General features: G+C 46.5%; 1 protein-coding gene across 2 annotated transcripts; it reads right to left on the bottom strand.

The window, feature by feature from the left end:
• Window positions 1-2,122: 2,122 nt before the first annotated feature.
• Window positions 2,123-15,145, bottom strand: ZNF394 (zinc finger protein 394). 2 transcript variants are annotated; one of them, XM_045993353.1, is made up of 4 exons: window positions 14,516-15,145; window positions 11,794-11,929; window positions 5,280-6,551; window positions 2,123-2,352 (listed from the first exon to the last, which is right to left on the bottom strand). In XM_045993353.1, exons 1-3 carry the CDS (start codon window positions 14,966-14,968, stop codon window positions 5,491-5,493), a joined length of 1,650 nt encoding a protein of 549 aa, XP_045849309.1. In that variant the 5' UTR covers window positions 14,969-15,145; the 3' UTR covers window positions 2,123-2,352; window positions 5,280-5,490. The 2 variants fall into 2 exon arrangements, with proteins under 2 accessions (XP_045849309.1, XP_045849310.1); XM_045993354.1 differs by lacking the exons at window positions 2,123-2,352; window positions 11,794-11,929 and having other exon boundaries at window positions 6,354-6,551.

Below are 15,145 nucleotides of genomic sequence, written 5' to 3'. Positions count from 1 at the left end.
TTCCTCCTCTCTCTCTGCCTGCCTCTCTGTCTACTTGTGATCTCTCTCTCTGTCAAATAAATAAATAAAATCTTTTTTTTTAAAAAAAGCAATAATTTTGTACTGGTCAGCATGAACTGGCTAGAAGAACCTAAACAAAGTTGACTTCTGACTGAGGGGGAAATAAGCCAGTGAGAGAGAAGTCCTGCTTAAAACAACCTAGGGAGATGGGAACCTATGGAAAGTGCTTCCCTCCACTGCTAAATGGAAGCCATAAAGCTTCCTAATAAAGCAATAAATAAATAAATAGGGGTGCCTGGCAGGCTCAATCATGGAGCATGTGACTCTTGATCTTGGGGTTGCAAGTTTGAGCCCCATGTTGGGTGTAGGGATTACTTAAAATCTTTTTTTTTTTTTTTTTTTTTTTTTTTTTTTTATTTTATTTTTTTTACAGAGAGAGAGAGAGAGAGAGAGAGAGATTACAAGTAGGCAGAGCAGCAGCCAGAGAGGGGAGGAAGCAGGCTCCCTGCCAAGCAGAGAGCCCGATACGGGGCTCGATCCCAGGACCCTGAGATCATGACCTGAGCTGAAGGCAGAGGCTTAACCCACTGAGCCACCCAGGCGCCCCTACTTAAAATCTTTAAAAAGAAACACATACATTTAAAAAATGGCAGCTTGGTTTCCTGATAGCAGCTCTCCATTGTGTGACTGAGAATTGACTTGGAAATCAGCAGTCTGGTCTGGGGAGACTCAGCTACAGGCATACAGTCAGCTAGAGGAGAACTAGAGGCATGCTCTAAAGGCTACCCTTGGGCTGTGGCCAATAGCAAAACAAACTAAGCCATACAGTCTGGCAAGTGGGCCTTGGACAATTATTTTTTTTTTAAATATTTTTTTTTTTAAAGATTTTATTTATTTATTTGACAGATAGAGATCACAAGTAGGGAGAGAGGCAGGCAGAGAAAGGAGGAGGAAGCAGGCTCCCCACTGAGCAGAGAGCCCGATGTGGGGCTCAATCCCAGGACCCTGAGATCATGACCCGGGCCAAAGGCAGCGGCCTAACCCACTGAGCCACCCAGGCGCCCCGGCCTTGGACAATTAAAAATAAAGTGGGGAGCCCAATTACGATAAGCCTTTTGCCCACTAGAATAATCAGGGTGGGTTCCGAAGAGAACAGATGCTCTAGGGGAACCACTTGAAGTGGCTATATGAGGGTGTGGGCATCCACGATGAGTGGCCACAGAGGCTCTCAAGCCACGTTGTGTCATACGAGCCCACACTCCATTGTAACCACCTGCTGGGACACCGGGGGTTGCCAAAGACTTCAGAATCGTGCCAGGTTAGCACAGTGGAAATGGGCTCACCAGCTCAGCCTGGCCCACCACACTGTGTGTGCCTAGTAGATAGCCCTGCCCCACGTCCCTTAAAGGAACCTGAGATGCTTCATGAACTTCTGGTCCCTTACTCTCTGGTGGGGTTAGTGAGAGGGCCCACACATGTGCTGCTGTGGTTCCCACCCCTGGGCCCCAGGAGCTTCCCTTTTAACTCTATGCCACTGCCCTAGAGACCTCTGAGTCCCGAGCAGGGCACAGGACCTTCCAGAATAGAACTTGGAAATGTTTGGGGCGCCTGGGTGGCTCAGTGGGTTAAAGCCTCTGCCTTTGGCTCAGGTCATGATCTCAGGGTCCTGGGATCGAGCCCCGCATTGGGCTCTCTGCTTGGCAGGGAGCCTGCTTCCCCCCTCTCTCAGCCTGCCTCTCTGCCTACTTGTGATCTCTCTCAAAAAAAAAAAAAAAAAAAAAAAAAAAAGAGTGGACTTGCCCATTGTTAATTTGGTGTGTTAGGGTCCAGGGTAAGGGAGCTGGGATTACTAGCAGAGGAAGCATCTTGACCCAAGGCATCTATGTGGAAAATTGCAGTGTGTGGGCAACAGTCATGCATAGGGAGGGTGGAAGAGAAAGGGAAGAATGAAGGGAAAGCTAGAAGTACAGAGAGGCCAGTCCGCTCTAAGTTTGCGGCGTTCCTCCAGTAAAAAGAATACTGGGATCAGTACCTGTACCATGTTATCATTACTACTCTATTGTTTACCACCTCTGTGACCCTGGGCAAATAACCTTGGTAAGCCTGGGGAGAACACCAGGGAGGTACAGCTTGTGACCCATTTAAACTGACACCATGTACACATCTCCTCACTCTCAGCCCAGTGCTAGATATGAAATCTCATTGAAATCTGCAACATTCTCCACATGACTCTCCAAAGCCTGAAGGCACCGAGGCCAGCCTTCTCACCGTTCCTCCTGCTGGTCCCAAGGAAGGTCCAAGGAGAAGGCGTGTACTACTGTTCCACCACATCCAGGATCAAGGAAGTGAGTTCTGGAAGGCAAATAATTGAGTTTTGGTTTTTGTACATTTAGGAGAAAAGAAAATTAAGATGCGAAGCTGACATGGCTAGATAGAGTAGGACACTCAGAATACAATGTGATTTGGTACTCCCTTTAGGGGAAAGAAACTGGGAAAATGTATCAGCTTACACACTGACCAAGGAATTCTGCTTCTGGGAATCTAGACTTTGATTCTTTTTCTTTTTTTTCCCCTAGCTTATTTATTTATTTACTTCACAGAGATCACAAGCAGGCAGAGAGGCAGGCAGAGAGAGAGGAGGAAGCAGGCTCCCTGCTGAGCAGGGAGCCGATGTGGGGCTCTATCCCAGGACCCTGAGATCATGACCTGAGCTGAAGGCAGAGGCTTTAACCCACTGAGCCACCCAGGCGCCCTTCTAGCCTTTGATTCTAAAAAACAAGGCAAATCACGTTAAAATTACATGGGCCTTCACTACAGCGCTGCTTGCGACAGTGAGGAGAAATGCCTGAAATGACAATAAAAGGAAAACGGCTCCATCATTAAGTCCACTTGATGTAAAATGATGCATGCAGCCGTTAAGCATAAAGGTTGAAAACCATGTAAAATACTTCAGACAAAAGGGCGGCTCAGTGGATTAAGCCACTGCCTTCGGCTCGGGTCGTGATCTCGGGGTCTTGGGATCGAGCCCCGCATCAGGCTCTCTGCTCAGCGGGGAGCCTGTTTCCTCCTCTCTCTCTGCCTACTTGTGATCTCTCTCTCTCTGTCAAATAAATAAATAAATAAATAATCTTAAAAAAAAAGTAAAATAAAAACACTATGATTTTTATTACATGAGAAGTATGCAGAGAAAAAAATCAGAAGGAATTATGACAAAACGCCGGTAACAGGTAATCAGGGTGGTAGATTATGGGTAATTTCTTTTCTTTTTTTTCCCCCAAATATCCAATAATGTCCGTATATTCCCCCGATTAAAAACAAAAACAGGGGGCACCTGGGTGGCTCAGATGGTTAAGCATTTGCCTTCAGTTCGGATTATGAGCTTCAGAATACACTTGTGCATGAGTCAAAAATTCTCCATAATAGGGGCACCTAGGTGGGTCAGTTGGTTAAGTGTCTGCCTTCAGCTCGGGTCACGATCTCAGGGTCCTGGTCACATTACTGGACAAGCAGTCACATCACCCGACCGACCTCTTTTTTAAGTAGGCTCCACACCTAGCGTGGAGCCCCCTGCAGGGCTTGAACTCATGACCCTTAGATCAAGAGACGGGCTGAGATCGAGATGGGGGCCCTGAACGGACTCAACCACCCAGGTGCTCCTGCTCACCTAAGTTCCAAGCATCAGCTGTGAGCTTTCCTTTCTTCCTCTCCACTCCACCTGGGAATGCTGGAACTCTCTACTTACTCATAGGGCTGTTAGGAAGTCAAATGGAAAAATGCCCATGGGGGCACTTTATGAACAGAATATTATATGATGCCAGTGTTCCTAATGTAGAAAAGGAGCAGGAGCTGACGGAGCTTCTGCCTTTGGTGCCTTTTGCGGGACACCCCCAAGGAGACGCTCCAGCGCTCTTCCTTACGCCCCATACGTTAAGAAGCCTTTGACAGAAAAAAATGTGTTTTAGGCTATGTGATATCACAAAAGCCCCCCCAACAAAGCTTACTTATAAAATGTTTAGGGAGGCCTTTCATCAAAAACCAAGTTTTCAAACAGACTGCCCTTAATTGAACAAGCATCCAAACGACGCAGTGATGGAAATTAGTGGGTGTGTTTTGGTGGGGCTTTCCTTTGCTTCTACTTAAAAAGAAATCAACAGGAGTTATAAAACAACTCCTAGAGTGGGTAAGAAAGAGAAACTCTGCAAAGTCAGTGTTTAAAAAAGCAAAAAATAGGGGCGCCTGGATGACTCAGTGGGTTAAAGCCTCTGCCTTTGGCTCGGGTCATGATCCCCGGGTCCTGGGATCGAGCCCCGCATTGGGCTCTCTGCTCAGTGGGGAGCCTGCTTCCCCTCTCTCTCTGCCTGCCTCTCTGCCTACTGTGATCTCTGTCTGTCAAATAAATAAATAAAATCTTTAAAAAAAAGCAAAAAATATAGAATGCCTTTTTTTTTTTTTAAAGATTTTATTTGACAGAGGGGCGCCTGGTGGCTCAGTGGGTTAAGCCTCTGCCTTCAGCTCAGGTCATGATCTCAGGGTCCTGGGATCTAGCCCCGTATCGGGCTCTCTGCTTGGCAGGGAGCCTGCTTCCTCCCCTCTCTGGCTGCTGCTCTGCCTACTTGTAATCTCTCTCTCTCTCTCTCTCTGTAAAAAAAAGAAAAAAAAAAAAAGATTTTATTTGACAGAGAGATCACAAGTAGGCAGTGAGGCAGGCAGAGAGAAGAGGGGGAAGCAGGTTCCCCGCTGAGCAGAGAGCCCCATGCGGGGCTCGATCCCAGGACCCTGAGACCATGACCCGAGCCGCAGGCAGAAGCTTAACCCACCCAGGTGCCCCGAAAAATATAGAATGCCTCTTGTATGCACCGAACTTTACACATGTTTTGAATTATCATATTTGAAATCCCCGTCCAGGGTGCCTGGGTGGCTCAGTGGGTTAAGCCTCTGCCTTCGGCTCAGGTCATGATCTCAGGGTCCTGGAATCGAGCCCCGCATCGGGCTCTCTGCTCAGTGGGGAGCTTTCTTCCTCCTCTCTCTCTGCCTACTTGTGATCTCTGTCAAATAAATAAAATCTTTAAAAAAAAAATTAAAAAAAAAAAAAAGAAATCCCCGTCCACCATCGAGGTGGAAAGACAGTTCTAAGCGACTAAAATATTTCTCAGGGAAGTATGTTGAACGGGCAGGGTTTGGGTCTGAAAGTGGTAAGAAGCGGGAAGAGACAAGACAGAAGTATCGTATGTCGGAAGGCCCTTCCCTGGGACCATCCTTTGGAAGGGCTCCCTACTTACGCATTCCTGCTTCACTGCGATGTTCTGAGTAGGTACTGAGACTCAAGTCAGACTCACTGATCTGTCTTAACTGTGATGCCTGTGGAAACATGACCCGCAATTGACTGAAATACTCCAAGTGCCAAAGAATGTAGTTTCTGGACAATGGAAGGAACCAATCAACCAATCAACCAACCAACCAACCAACCAAAACAGCCAGGCAGCAGCCATGTCAGAACAGTGGGACTTTATTTCTGTGGATCCTTTGGTGTCGGATCAGGTGTGGACTCTGTCTAAAGCTTTCCCCACATTCAAGACATTTATAAGGCTTTTCTCCAGTGTGGGTCCTCTGGTGTGTAATGAGGGTCGCGCTCTGACTGAAGCGTTTCCCACACACAGAACACCCATACGGCTTCTCGCCAGTGTGGACTCTCTGATGTTTAGAGAGGTCTGAGCACCGTTTGAAGCTCTTCTCACACTCTTCACACGTATAGGGTCTCTCCCCTTTATGTATCCTCTGATGTCTGAAACGGTTGGAAGTGCGGCAGGTTTCCCCACATTCGGTACACTTGAAGTGTTTCTCTCCCACGTGGATTCTCTGGTGCCGGTTGAGGTGGGAGCTCTGTCTGAAGCTATCCCCACATTTGGGGCAGGTGTAGGGCTTCTCGCCCGTGTGTGTCCTCTGGTGTTTAATGAGGGCGGCACTCTGGCTGAAGCTCTTCCCGCATTCTTGGCATTCGTAGGGTTTCTCCCCCGTGTGGATCCGCTGGTGTTTAAAAAGGTCAGAACGCTGTTTGAAACCCTTCTCACAGTGGTCACATCTGTAAGGCTTTTCTTCACGGAACTGCCGCTGGGTCTCAGAAAGACGTGCCCTGCGGGAATGTCCCTCACTGGCGACAGAGCCCTGAGGTTTCGCCCTCTGACGTTTTACCAGGTCTCGACATTCTTTACAACTGTCCCCCTGTTCGTTCCCATTAATGGGCCTCTCCGCTGTCTGGATGTGTGGACAAGGAACAAAGTTTGAAGTCAGGGCACTGTTGCCACATTCATTATTTTTGGAGTCTCCCTCTTCTGTGAAACCATTCTTGAGATCTATGGTGCTGGTGAGTCCTTCCTCTTCAGGAGAATTTTCAAGTTTCAGATTTTCTACCCTGTTCTCGTGGGTATCCCCACACCTAGAAAACGGGGGGCCCTTCCTGTGGAACCCTTCTTGTAGCTGCCCCTGTGGCTCTACTTCTTCTAAAACTTCTTGCTTTGGAATAAATTCTTTGTTCTCAATTCTGGTTTCCAAACCTGAAACATGAAAAAGAAAAAAAAAATGGGTGACATGTCATCCCTGCACAGGAGTGATACATGTAAGCGCCTGCAATAAAATGCCCCCTTCAAAACCTTTTTTTTAAAAAAAATATTTTATTTATTTATTTATTTGTCAGACAGAGATCACAAGTAGGCAGAGAGGCAGGCAGAGAGAGAGGAATGAAAGCAGGCTCCCTGCTGAGCAGAGAGCCCGATGTGGGGCTCGATCCCAGGACCCTGGGATCATGACCTGAGCCGAAGGCAAAGGCTTTAACCCACTGAACCACCCAGATGCCCCCCTCAAAACCTTTTTAATATCTCCATGAACCACTCCCCAAGTTAAGTTATTTTAATCCATCTGCCAGATGTGCTCATACTTACCAGTAGGAACCCTGTTCCTTTCCTTTTATACCTGCGCTTACACCCACGAAGCCATCTCTTCCCCCCCTGCCCATGTCACTATTATAGGAGTCACGATGTCATGACGGAGGCACATCTGGAAAGGTTGTCAAGAAGGACAGGACAGGCCGTACCCCATGAATGAAGGATGGTTGAACGAGAGAAATTCTACTCATGTGATGAGTCATCGTGACAGACACACCACATGCCTCCGATGTCTGGAGGCCTGGTCTGCGTGGGAGACAATCTTGGACTGACTCAAAACTTACAGGGGAGCAGTCTAGCCACCCAATCCAGAATATCTGAGGTTTACACTCTAGGGAGACTGAATCAGATAAATTCTGAGTTGGGGACGTCAGGCACAACTGAGAACAGAGGGCGGGGACCACTTGCCTATCAGGAGAATCAAGTGAAAAAGGACACACAATTGGGAGAACCTTAGTGCACTGCTCGCTGCTCCTGCCCCAATCCTTGAGCTCCAAAGCTGACATCCTCCAGGCAGAAAGGGAAGGGATTTCACAGGTTTTATTCCCTGTTATGTCCCCGACACGTAGAACAGCACCTGGTTTACTGCAGACATTCAAAATATTTGTTGAATAAATCCCTCTGTGGTCAAACTTGCCAGCCCAGGCCTGAAATATGGGAATTCCCAAATAAAACAGCACCCGACAGCCAAACCAATGCTGAGAAAGAACAAATCACAACTTCAGATTTCAAGATATACTACACATCTGTAGTAATCAAAATAGCGTGGTACTGGCACAAAAACAGACAGAATAGATCGCCCAGAAATAAACCCACACTTGTGTGGTCAATTTCTCGATGACAAACGAAGCATGAATATACAACGGGGAAAAGACAGTCTCTTTAATAAACCGCACTGGGAAAACCAGACAGCTACATGTAAATGAGTGAAGCTGGACCACTTTCTCACACCGTAAACAAAAATAAACACAAAATGAATTAAAGACCTAAATGTGAGACCTGACACCATAAAGATCCTAGAAGAGAGCACAGGCAGTAATTTCTCTGAGTCGGCTGTTTTCTACATATGTCTCTTAGGCAAGAGAAACAAGAGCAAAAATAAGCTAGATTATATAAAAATTCAAAAAAGCTTTTGGGGTGCCTGGGTGGCTCAGTGGGTTAAAGCCTCTGCCTTCGGCTCAGGTCATGATCCCAGGGTCCTGGGATCAAGCCCCACATCGGGCTCCTTGCTTAGTAGGGAGCCTGCTTCTCTCTCTGCCTCTGCCTGCCACTCTCCCTGCTTGTGGTCTCTCTGACAAATAAATAAATAAAATATTAAAAAAAAAAAAAAGAAAGAAAGGGAGTGAGAGATACAGACTTCCAGTTATGGTGTAAGTCACCGGAATGAAAGGCACAGCATGAGAAAGACAGTCGACGATATTACAATAGGATGTAATGTCATGGGACAGATGGTAGCTACATTTGTAAACAGAGCATAATGCATACGCTTGTCAAATCACTATGCTCTACACCTGAAACTAGGCTAACATTTGTGTGCCAACTGTACTCAAAAATAAAAAACAAAAAGATGCACAGCACCAGACGACTGACCCTGTACTGAAGACCACTAGGTCACAATCCTACCCCAAAACAGAGTTTTCAGTCAGAATTCTTATGTTTGGGGGCACCTGGGTAGTTCAGTCATTAAGTGTCTGCCTTCGACTCAGGTCATGATCCCAGGGTCCTGGGATCGAGGCCCACATCGGGCTCCCTGCTTGGCGGGAGGACTGCTTCTCCCTCTCCCACTCCCCCTGCTTCTGTTCCCTCTCATTATGTTTCCCTCTGTCAAATAACTAAATAAAATCTTTTAAAAAAAGATTTTTATTTAGTTATTTGACAGAGAGAGCACAAGTAGGCAGAGAGGCAGGCAGAGAGGCAGGCAGAGGGAGAGGGAAAGCAGACACTCCACTCAGTAGGGAGCCTAATGTGGGCCTCGATCCCAGGACTCTTGGATCATGACCTGAGCCGAAGGCAGACGCTTAACGACTGAGCCACCCAGGCGCCCCTGGTATTTTCCTAAGATTGGAAAAACACAAACCACATAATAAAAGATAAAAAATCCAACCATAGTTGACCCTCAAACAAGGGTTTGAACTGTGTAGGCCTACTCATGTGTGGATTTCTTTGTAAAGATGGTACAATACCAAGGGGGGGGGGAAATAAGACAATACAGTGCTGTTGGGAAAAAAAAGAAAAGACAACACAGTACTGTAAAGGTCTTTTCTCTAATGATTTTCTTTTCTCTCTCTCTTTTTTTTTTAAGATTTTATTTATTTATTTGGCAGACAGAGATCACAAGCAGACAGAGAGAGAGGAGAAAGCAGGCTCCCTGCTGAGCAGAGAGCCCGATGCGGGGCTCGATCCCAGGACCCTGGGATCATGACCTGAGCTGAAGGCAGAGGCTTTAACCCACTGAGCCACCCAGGCGCCCTCTTATGATTTTCTTTCTTTCTTTCTTTTTTTAAAGATTTTATTTATTTATTTGACAGAGAGAGAGATCACAAGTAGGCAGAGAGGCAGGCAGAGAGAGAGGAGGAAGCAGGCTCGCTGCGGAGCAGAGAACCCGATGCGGGGCTCGATCCCAGGACCCTGAGATCATGACCTGAGCCGAAGGCAGTGGCTTAATCCACTGAGCCACCCAGGCGCCCCCTCTTATGATTTTCTTAAGAACACTTTCTTTTCTCTGGCCCACTTTAAAGTAAGAATATAGTATGTAATACACATAACATATAAAATATGTGTTAACAGTTTATGTTATCCATAAGGCTTCCAGTCAATGGTAGGCTATGAGTAATTAAGTTTTGGGGGAGTTAAAAGTTATATGTGGATTTCTGACTGTGGGGGGGAGGGGTTGGTGCCCCTAACCCCTGCATGTACAAGTCAACCATATATTAAAATTTTTAAATTCTACATAACTAAAGATGTCATCGTGAAAAGCCACTTACATAATCAGTAAAACACCAAAGAGTTAATATAAAAAATACAAAGAACTGCCACAAAACAATTTAAAAATAATAACACAGGAAAGGAAGGGAGATAGGATATAAATAGGCAATTCACAAAAAGTCCAAAACAAAAGTCTGGAAAGATATTTAAGCCAGTAGGAATCAGGAAAATGCGTTAAAATAAGACACCATTCGTTCTTTAACCCACCTAGTATTTATTGAGCACCTACTGTATGCCAACCACTATTCCAAGTGCTTGGGATATATTAGAACCAAGCAGACAAAATCCTCCCCACCTTGTGGAGTTTACAGTCTAGAAGGGGTGGTCAGACAACAAAATGAGCATAAAACAAATCCCATAAGAAGTCAGAGGGTGATAAATGCTGTGGACCAAGTTGAGGAAGGTAAGGATCGGTCAGCAGCATGGGGGAAGGAGACAATGGAAGGCAAACTGCGGTATCAAAACATGATGGTCAGGTCAGGCCTCACTGAAGACTGAGCTCTGAGCAAAGACTTGAAACAAGTCAAGGAGTTTGCTTAGTGGAAGATCTGGAGGAAGATTATTCCAAGGAGAGGTATCAAACAGAGAAGCAACAGGATGCAGTACGCCCACCATGTTCCAGGAGCAGAAGGTCGTGGGGTTGAAGCACAGTGAGGGAGGGGTACAGTAGGAGAGGGCTGGGCAGGGTGACAGGGCCTTGTCGCATTAGGCTTTTACTTTGTGTGAAATGGAGAGCCACTGCAGGTTCGGAGCAGATGTGTGATGTAATCCTGCAAAAGGCACAGTGAGCTACTGCGTCATGACATCACGCCATCAGCTGAACCCCAAACGCTGACAAGGATGAAGAGAAAGAATTCTCACATATTGCTGGTAGGAGCCCAAACTGGTTACAGTCCTTCTGAACAGCAAAATGGGCAAACATGCCTAAGTCTATTCTCTTTAGGTGTTCCTACAAATGAACACGGAATGATTTAAGAATGTTTGATGTAATGCTATTTGTAATGGTGAAAAATTAGAAGCTTTGATGTCCATTGATAGGACAGTGGATAAATGAATTCTGGACTATTCATACAATGAAATATACCAGTGTTAAAACGAATGAATGAGGGACGCCTGGGTGGCTCAGTCGGTTAGGCCGCTGCCTTCGGCTCAGGTCACAATCCCAGGGTCCTGGGACTGAGTCCCGCATCCGGCTCCTTGCTCTGCAGGGAGGCTGCTTCTCTCTCTGCCTCTGCCTGCCACTCTGCCCGCTTATGCGCATGCACTCTCTCTCTGACAAATAAATAAATAAAATCTTTAAAAAAAAAAAAGAATGAATGAGAGCTACATGTGTTGACATAGATAAATACCAAAAATGTAATGCAGGCAAAAAAATAAATAAATAAAAAAGGCAAGGTGCAAAAGAATCATACAGGGATATATTAAATTTGTTAAACCTGGGTGGTAGATACACAGATGCCCATTATATTTTTTGTATTTTTCTATATGTATTTTATTTAAAACAAATGAAAATAGGGGCGCCTGGGTGGCTCAGTAGGTTAAAGCCTCTGCCTTCAACTCAGGTCATGATCTTAGGGTCCTGGGATTGAGCCGCCCATCGGGCTCTCTGCTTAGCAGGGAGCCTGCTTCCTCCTCTCTCTGCCTGCTTCTCTGCCTACTTGTGATCTCTGTCTGTCCAATAAATAAATAAAATCTTTAAAAACAAACAACAACAAAAAACAAATGAAAATAAAAAGCCGAATCTATCACCTAACAATATAGAACAGCAAGGTCCTGTTGAGTCACAAAAGAGATATTAACAGCTCTCAACCTGTCTGTGTGACTGGCCCTCCACAAATCACCCACAGCTTGAAACGAAGTCAGCACTTACTCGGAGAGACCAATGAGACCATGTTTCTACAGTCCTTCAGGGTGTTCTCCTGGCAGAAGTTCCTCTGAGCTGGGTCCACGTGGTCCCACTCTTCCCAAGTTAGAGACACAGCAACATTGTCAACCATCACCAACTCCTGAAATGACACGAGACCTCCACTCAGCGCCTGCTGTTCCAGGACAGTGTAAGTGACCACTCATCTCCGGATGAGGCTGGACTCCAGAGGAGTCTGCAAACACTGAGCAGGAAGCCCTGGGAATCAAGTAACAACCATGACTGTTGAGTCTTTTCCAGTGAGTCTTGCACGGACTGGAGTTTCAAAGTAACAAAGAGGCTGAAATTCTCTTGCAATCCTGAAAAGCTTTTCTGTGGACTGTTTACACTAACGTGGGGAAAGAGAAAAATCTTCATTTGTGTTATATCACTGTGATTAACTCAAATGGAAATCTGATATAGATTAAAAATATACAGGTAACCAGGAAGTCCCAAATTCCAGTGCTGGCTCTGAGACTCGCCAACCCATGTGTGAGATGCATACAAAAAATTTAAGAAGAGGGGCGCCTGGGTGGCTCAGTGGGTTAAAGCCTCTGCCTTCGGCTCAGGTCATGATCTCAGGGTCCTGGGATCGAGCCCCGCATCGGGCTCTCTGCTCTGCAGGGAGCCTGCTTCCTCCTCTCTCTCTGCCTGCCTCTCTGCCTACCTGTGATCTCTGTCTGTCAAATAAATAAATAAAATCTTTAAAAAAAAAAAAATTTAAGAAGAATGAGGGTAGCTCACTGACAGCAACTGTTCAATAACATTTACTTTCCCTTTCCATGACCATTGCCCTATAAGATAATTAACCAGTAAGATGATCTTTTGCGATAGCTTATTTAAATCTAAGTTGACCATTCACAGAGGGTAAAACCGCAGTTCTTAGAAAGGGAAGGTTCCAGCACTGGTGTGGGGAGATGTCAGTCCAGGCTTCAGTGATGGGTCACAAACTGACTCCAAGAATCTCTCACTAAAGAACAGGAAAAAGAAATATATTTTTAAATTTTCTGTGTGTTGTTTTGATAGCTTTAAAATTTTTTTTTTTTTTTTTTTTTCCTGGCTAGGGAGACTGCCCTTCCCAGGGCTAGTCAATTCTTAGAGCAAAAGGCTCAGCCAGGGGCGCCTGGGTGGCTCAGTGCATTTAGCCTCTGCCTTCAGCTCAGGTCATGATTTCAGGGTCCTGGGATCGAGCCCCGAATCGGGCTCTCTGTTCAGCAGGTAGCCTGCTTCTCCCTCTTCTCTGCCTGCCTCTCTGCCTGCTTGTGATCCCTCTCTGTCCAAAAAAAAAAAAAATCTTAAAAAAAAAAAAAGACTTAGCCAATACTACTTAATCTCAAGCCATACCTCCTCTACCTGGCCTGTACACTCCAGGAGGTAACACTCCTCTACCTTCTTCATCCTAGGAGCAGGTATCAGGCCAACTACAGACCAGCCCTATAGGTTAGAGCCTGTTAAAATTATTCAAACCAACTGATTCTAAACTGTTCCCCTGCCCTGCCTTGTCTTTCTTTGAGAAACCTCAGTACAGGCTCTGGCCTAAACCTTCCCCTTGCGCCAGTGTTCTGCCTCCTCACCACCTGTGGTGTCCTTCCCAGGAAGCTCTGAGTGTCATGCTGTGCCTCCTGTTTCTAAGATCTGAGTATAATAAAACTTGTTTTTTCCTGACCCTTGCCTCTGCTTCCTTGTAAATGAAAATCATACTCCTTCCTGTGTGTTTCTTCTACTCTCAGTACTCTGAGTACTTTCATCCCCAAACCCCTTCACTTCTGACACCAGATGTAGGGGTTTTCATATATCAGGGAGTTCTGTAATACCAGCTGGGTATCCTAAAATTTAAAAATTTAACTCAATTCTGATATTATCTACCTGGATATAGACTCAGATCCCACAGATTAAGGACGGGGTCCCACAGGACTACCCTTTCCTCCCAACTCAGGGAGCAGTTGGGTCTCCAGGTTACCCACAATTTCTGTCTGACTTGGCCACAAATCAGGGATTCCCAAGATCTCCCCCTACCAATTTGACTCTTTGCTTGAAGAGCTCACAGTACTTAGGGAAACACTTAGGTTTACCAGTTTATTACAAAAAGATATGATAAAGGATACAGATGAACAGCCAAATGAAGAGATACATAGTGAGGTCTGGGAGGGTCCAGAGAGGAGGAGCTTCTGTCCCCAAAGAGTTGGGGTTTGTCACCCTCTGGGTACATGGATGTGTTCACCCATAGGAAGCTCTCCGAATCTCACCCTGTTTGGATTTTTTACCGAGGCTTCATCACGTAGGCATGATCACTTAACTCCATTATAGCCCATCTCCCCTCTGCCAGGACCATTATCAAATGTAGGAGGAGGGGGGTCGCTAAACTTCTAAAAAGTAAAACAAAGTGGTGGAGAATTGCTGCTCTAGCTTAAGTAGTCAACGACATGAAGCCACGTTCCATCTGACATCTTTCTTCCCCAAATACTCTAGTTAGACGAGCGGGTGTCTTACAACGGGTAAATAATGCTCTCACGTTGGTTTTGTGCTCAGAGGTCTATAACTGAAGGATCATTTCCTGGATAGATTTACTTGTCACTCTTTCCTTACGAAAAGAAATTTTCATGCACACCGTGAAGTTAGGACAAAGCATAGTTAGGAAAGAAGGTCTGAAACTCAGCATCTCGGCCACCAGAACACTTTCACTCCTCACCTGGGGTGAAGCCCCATCCAGAGCTCTCTGAAAAGCGCGCACGGCGGCCGCAGCCTTCTCCCCGCTCTGCGGGCAGTGCCTCCGCACCCAGGCCTGGAGCTCCTGGGGCAGGATGCTCAGGAACTGCTCCAGCACCAGCAGCTCCAGGATCTGCTCCTTTGAGTGCATCTCGGGTCTCAGCCACCGGCGACAAAGTTCCCGAAGCCGGTTTAGCGCCTCTTCGGGTCCAGCCACCTCCTGGTAACGGAACCGCCTAAAACGTTGTCGCGACTTTTCCGAATCCTGACAGTCCCCGGACGCTTCGGGCTCCTGACCTTCGGGAGAGTCTTCCTCCACTTTCACTATCAAAAGTCCATCACGCGGAGACGGCGCGCCGACCCTCGACCTCGCAGCTGCCATCCAGGCTCCTGCCTCAGCGTCAGTGACTTGACTCGCGGTCAAGCTCGAGCTCATCGTCCTCTGGCGCGTGCAGACTTTCCCGGAGTGCTGCCTTCAGGTGACAAAGACAGCAAACCCTGCAAAAAGCCCCGGAACTCATCGGCCTTCCCCAGAACAGCGGCTTCCGACTATCCAGTCCCCAGCAAGGGCCTACTCTGCCCGGCCCCCTCTGATACTCCTCCCACCCGCAGG

This window comes from Meles meles, chromosome 21 (assembly GCF_922984935.1).
Source record: "Meles meles chromosome 21, mMelMel3.1 paternal haplotype, whole genome shotgun sequence".
Classification (NCBI taxonomy): Eukaryota; Metazoa; Chordata; class Mammalia; order Carnivora; family Mustelidae; genus Meles; species Meles meles.
Note: the sequence above shows the minus strand (reverse complement) of the source record. Positions and strands in the feature narration are given on the sequence as shown.